A 5,373-nucleotide genomic window follows, 5' to 3' on the forward strand; every position below is an offset into this window, starting at 1 on the left:
ATCATAGTATTCATATCGAGGAGAAATCTTGTGAATGTAATGAATGTAGAAATACCTTATGCCATAGTTCATCCATTACTTCAAATCAAAAAAGTAATTCTCAAAAGAAAATGAGCAAGTCTGATAAATGTGAAGGGTCCTTTTCCCAGAGCACACAAGTTATTGAACATCAGAAGATTAATGTTGGAGAGAAAGCTTATGAATGTCATGAATGTGGGAGGACTTTTTCTCAGAGTGCACATCTTGCTCGACATGAGAGGCGTCATTTTGGCGAGAAACCTTACGAATGCAGTGAATGTGGGAAGACCTTCAGCCGTAGTGCATATCTTACTGAACATCAGAGAATTCACACTGGAGAAAAACCTTATGAATGTAATGAGTGTGGAAAGTCCTTCATCCGAGGCACTTACCTTACTCTACATCAGAGAACTCATACTGGAGAAAAACCTTATGAGTGTCATGAATGTGGAAAGGCCTTTCCCCAGAGCATACAGCTTCTTGGACATCAGAGAATTCATACAGGAGAAAAACCTTATGAATGTAATTACTGTGGGAAGACATTTAGACATAGTTCATCCCTTAATTCCCATCACAGAGTTCATACTGGAGAGAAACCTTATGAATGTAATGAGTGTGGGAAGGCCTTCAAACACAGCTCTTCCCTTACTTACCATCACAGAATTCATACTGGAGAGAAACCATATGAATGTAAAGAATGTGGGAAGACCTTCCCCCAGAGCATACAACTTGTTGGACATCAGCGAATTCATACTGGAGAGAAACCTTATGAATGTAATGAATGTGGGAAAGCCTTTAGCCGGAAAACTCAACTTACTCGACACCAGAGAATTCATACTGGAAACAAACCTTATGAATGCAGTGCATGTGGAAAGGCCTTTTGCCAAAAGACCCAGCTCACTAAACATGAACGAATTCATACTGGAGAGAAGCCATATGAATGTCATGAATGTGGGAAGGCCTTCCGCCAAAGGTCACATCTTACTTACCATCAGAGAATTCATACTGGAGATGGTCTCTGTGAATATAGTGAAAAAAAGAAAGATTTCAGTCATACACTTTTCTGAAAATGTTAGACTACAAACTTAAAGGAAACCAAATAAATCACATAATTATTTTATTTCCTAGAGCATCTCTTCCAAACTCTTCTCATGTTGCGAGCCTCCTCTTGTACAGTGTGCAGAATTACAGCAGCTAACTTTGTCCCATTTTTTCAGTGATGATCTCACTAATTCATTCTCCTGTTCTCTTGTTCCCACCCTTCCCCCCTTTTTCCTGCTGTCATATGAACCTGACATCTGGGAGATCTTAATTCAAATCTTCTCCGTAACATCTATCAGTTTATTTAGTGGGAGCCATTTCCTTTAAGCTCTCAATTTCAGTTTCCTCATCTCAGATAAAAATGCCTGTAATACTTATTTCATATCGTAGTTGTGCTTATCAAATAAATCAATAAATGTGGTAAAGCATTTTCCAAGTTTTAAAATGCTGTATAAACAGGATTATGATTTTTTTCCTCTCTAGTAGATCATTTGCAGCTGCTTATAAACATGGCCTCCCCCAAAACAGCCATAGGCGTCATACCACTTTTCACCTGTTATTTACTCTTTCCAACTACCATCTGACACTCTTTTCTCTCTTTTTCTGCCAGGCTTCTTGAAAACCTTGTCTGTCCTCAGGCAGGATCTCTGGCTCCTTCACCCACTATTTGAATGCTTTAAGGTGTGTCTGCTAACCACCCGACTGATCTTGTTCTTTTAGAAATTACCAGTCATTTCCTATTGGACAACCCCTCCTCCCCCACTCCCCATTTATCCCACTCTTCTTTATCTCTGTAACTTCTTGGAAAGGAAGAAACATGATCTCCCACATGTAGCAAAGCATTATGGGTTCTGACTACACTTATAGAGTACTTCGGTCAACCTCAGTGTATCACTTGACTCATTGTTTTATATTTGATTTTTATTCTTCTGGGCATTATGCCAATCTAGGAAATATGTTGAATAATTTATTCCTCATTAATAAACTTGCAATCCCATTTATTAATAGGCTCTAGTCCCCATTCCATTCCATTCCAGTAATTAGCATTACCCTCTTTTTCTAATAGTTATTACTCATTCTGTATTTAAATACATATAAAAATGGCTGAACTTTGTGTGTGTGTGTATATACATACACATATGTATAATTTATTACCAAAAGGAATCAATCATAAACATAAGGCCAAACTTAAATGTCATGTCTTCTTAAATCTTTCTTGAATACCCTNATATTTAAATACATATAAAAATGGCTGAACTTTGTCTGTGTGTATATACATACACATATGTATAATTTATTACCAAAAATCATAAACATAAGGCCAAACTTAAATGTCATGTCTTCTTAAATCTTTCTTGAATACCCTGGACAATCACATAATTACATAAAATTAATGAACTCTTTTTTTCCCCAAATGAATTGCTTCTAGTATTATCTAGCTTATTGATTATATCCCACAATAAATTTGTGTCACATTTTGATTGATTAGTTTTCATTTTTCCAATTTTTATTAATGCCTTCTACATTTTATACCATCGGCACATTCTGACATAGCTCACTCCATGTTCTTGTCTAGTCTTAATTGGATGGTCCTCAAATTTTTTGTTGTTAGTAGCTCTTTGTACTCTTAAAAGTTATTAAGAACCTAAAAGAGCTTTTGTTTATGTGTGTTACATCTGTTGAAACGTACTATTTGTGCCTGACCTGTGGTAGAACATTCTGAGTTTGTATGGGTCTGATCAGCTCTAGTCAGATCCACTGTAAATTGAAACTAGATTAGTGATAGCATTTTTGTCCTCTTTGAGGACAAAGGACAAAGGACAACAGCCAACTTACCAACTTACCATGTTAGAAATTAAAACATGAGATTTTAATTAATTCATTAAAATTCATTTTAAAATTATTCATTTAGAAGTAATTCACTTAAATTTAATAATAAACTCATTACATGTTAACATTTTTTATGGAAGCTATTTTCTAAAAAAGATAATTAGCAAGAAAAGTGGCATAGTTTTCCATTTTTGTAGATGTTAATTGCACCATCGATGTTTTTGTACCATCACTATGCAAATAACACAGCTGTTGTAGGATAGACTATGAAATTCAAACAAATTATTCAACACTTTGAATATTTCTGTACCACCTTCATTTGTTGCCAAGCATTCACAGATCTTCCATAATTAATTGATACTGATATAAATAGAAGGAAAATAGCAAATCCAGCCATGTCTGTGGATACATCCATCTATAAGGTAAAGGGACCAACCTACAGATGAGATATTAACTGTTTTCCTGGTTGTAGATAACCCTTTCGATCACAGCTCATTTCACTTTGCAGGAAACTTAATTATTAAGATGTTCTTTTTAGCATCAGATATAAATTTGCCTCTTTGAAGCTGCCTTCCAGATTTGCTTTTCTGGAACCAAGCAGAAGAAGCCCGTTTTCCCTATCAAATGCTTGAAGATAGCTGTTCTTTTCTCTTGGCTAAACGTACAATTCCTCTGAGTCATTAAATGGTATGAATTTGAAGCTCAGCACCTTCCTGGCCACACTGCTCTGCATGCCCTTCAGCTTATTAATGTCCTTTATAAAATATAGCACCCAGAGCTGAGCACTGTCTAGGACAGAATACACTGGGACCATCACTTCCTTCTCCGTAGGAGCTAGCCTCCTCTTAATGCAGCACCAGTTCATTGTAGCTGTTTTGGCTGCCACATTAGACTGTGACTCACACAGACTATAAAAGTCTCATCATCCTTTTCAGAGGAATGACTGTTTACCCATGTGTCCCTTGTCTTGTACAGGTGTGAGAGTTGACATTTATCTCTCTTACATTTCTTCTGAGTAGACTTGGCATAAACCCTTTGGCTTATTAAATTGTTTTGGAATAAGGACTCAGTTATTCAGTATGTTCGCTATGTCAGCTTGTTAGCAATTGTTTTATCCGTATCATTGATAACAATGTGACATCATATGCTCTCCACTGGCTACCTCCTAAGCTGACATTTAACCATTAATGATATGCTTTTTGGCCTGACCATTATGCAAATTCTAAATTTCCTTAACTGTACCATCAGTTGGCCTATGTCCGTACCAGGCCAGTCACCCTGTCCAAAAAGAGCATGAGGTGACCTCTTCTTGATGAAGCGATACTGATTCTTTGTTGTTACTGCTTCCTTTTCTAGATGTTTACTAACTAGCTTTTTAACAAAACTTTTCAGAATTTTGCTAGGTGGGCATTTTGTTGCAGCAGAAACCTTGGAGTTACAGGATCAGAATTTGAATCCTGGCTCTGCTTCTTACCTGTGAGACTTTGGGTAAGTCACTTAACCTTGGTGCCTCTGTTTTCCTATCTGTAATGAGAAGTTTGCATTAAAATTACTGTTAAGGTCTCTTCCAATTCTAAATCCATGATCCTATGAAATGGAATTCCAGTCAAGATCACTAATCTATAATTTGTAGACTCCATTCTTTTAAACGTTTGAGACTGTTGCTTTTCTTAAGTCTTGTAAGATTTCCCGAGTTCTTGTAAGATTGCCCGAGTGTCTTTTCTCAGATCACATCATGCTCTCCAGACTCGAGCCACGTGGGCTTCCTCATTGTCTCATACACAACATTTCCAGTGCCTTGGCGTAGGCTTCCTTTCGGGCCTGGAATGTTGTCCCTCCTCACTTCCAGCTGTAGAACCCTGCCTCAGCTCTCCTACTACTCTCTGGCAGGTACCTTTCTTGATTCTCCTCCTTGCTAGTTTCTGCCTTCAAATCAGGGTCTGTTTATTGTGTATGTTTCCTGTATTTACTGAACTGTAAATCTCTACTCATTGAGTTCAGGGATCGTCTCACAATTATTTGAATCCCACGCTCTTAGGACAGTGTCTGTCTGATATGTAGTTAGTCAGCGAGGTGACTCAGTGGATAAAGCCTTGGGTCTGGAGTCAGGAAGACTTGAGTTCAAATCCATCCTTAGACAGTTATTGGCTGTGTAAATCACTTAACTTCTGTCTGCCTTGGTGTCTTCCATTAAAATGGGGATAATGATAGCCACTTACCTCCACGGGTTGTTGTGAGCATCAAATGAGTGCGTAGCACAGAGCCCGGCACAGAATGGGCCCTTCGTGAATGCTTGTTTCCTTTCTAGTACAGAAGCGCAGAATTTCATACTTGTAAGGGCTGTCAGTGATCACTGTCCAGCCCACGTCTGAGACTGCTCTAGAACATGGCTGATAGGTGGTTAGCTAGCCTTTGCTGGAAGGCGTCTCGGTGTGCTTTGGGGCAGCAGACACTTAAGAAGTTTTCCCTTAAAATTGATGTCTT

The 5,373-nt window shown here is 38.0% G+C and overlaps 1 protein-coding gene across 1 annotated transcript in view; it reads left to right on the forward strand.

Moving 5' to 3' along the window:
* The window catches only part of LOC114031208 (zinc finger protein 420-like), a 42,806-nt gene extending 41,302 nt beyond the window's left edge, over positions 1–1,504 (forward strand). The window contains exon 7 of the mRNA XM_027846237.1: positions 116–1,504. Coding sequence (XP_027702038.1) covers positions 116–1,085 — 970 coding nt within the window. The 3' untranslated portion in view covers positions 1,086–1,504. The remainder of the gene's footprint in view (positions 1–115) is intronic.
* Positions 1,505–5,373: the final 3,869 nt, after the last annotated feature.

The sequence above is a fragment of the Vombatus ursinus genome, unplaced genomic scaffold (assembly GCF_900497805.2).
Source record: "Vombatus ursinus unplaced genomic scaffold, bare-nosed wombat genome assembly UNPS02015098.1, whole genome shotgun sequence".
Lineage (NCBI taxonomy): Eukaryota > Metazoa > Chordata > Mammalia > Diprotodontia > Vombatidae > Vombatus > Vombatus ursinus.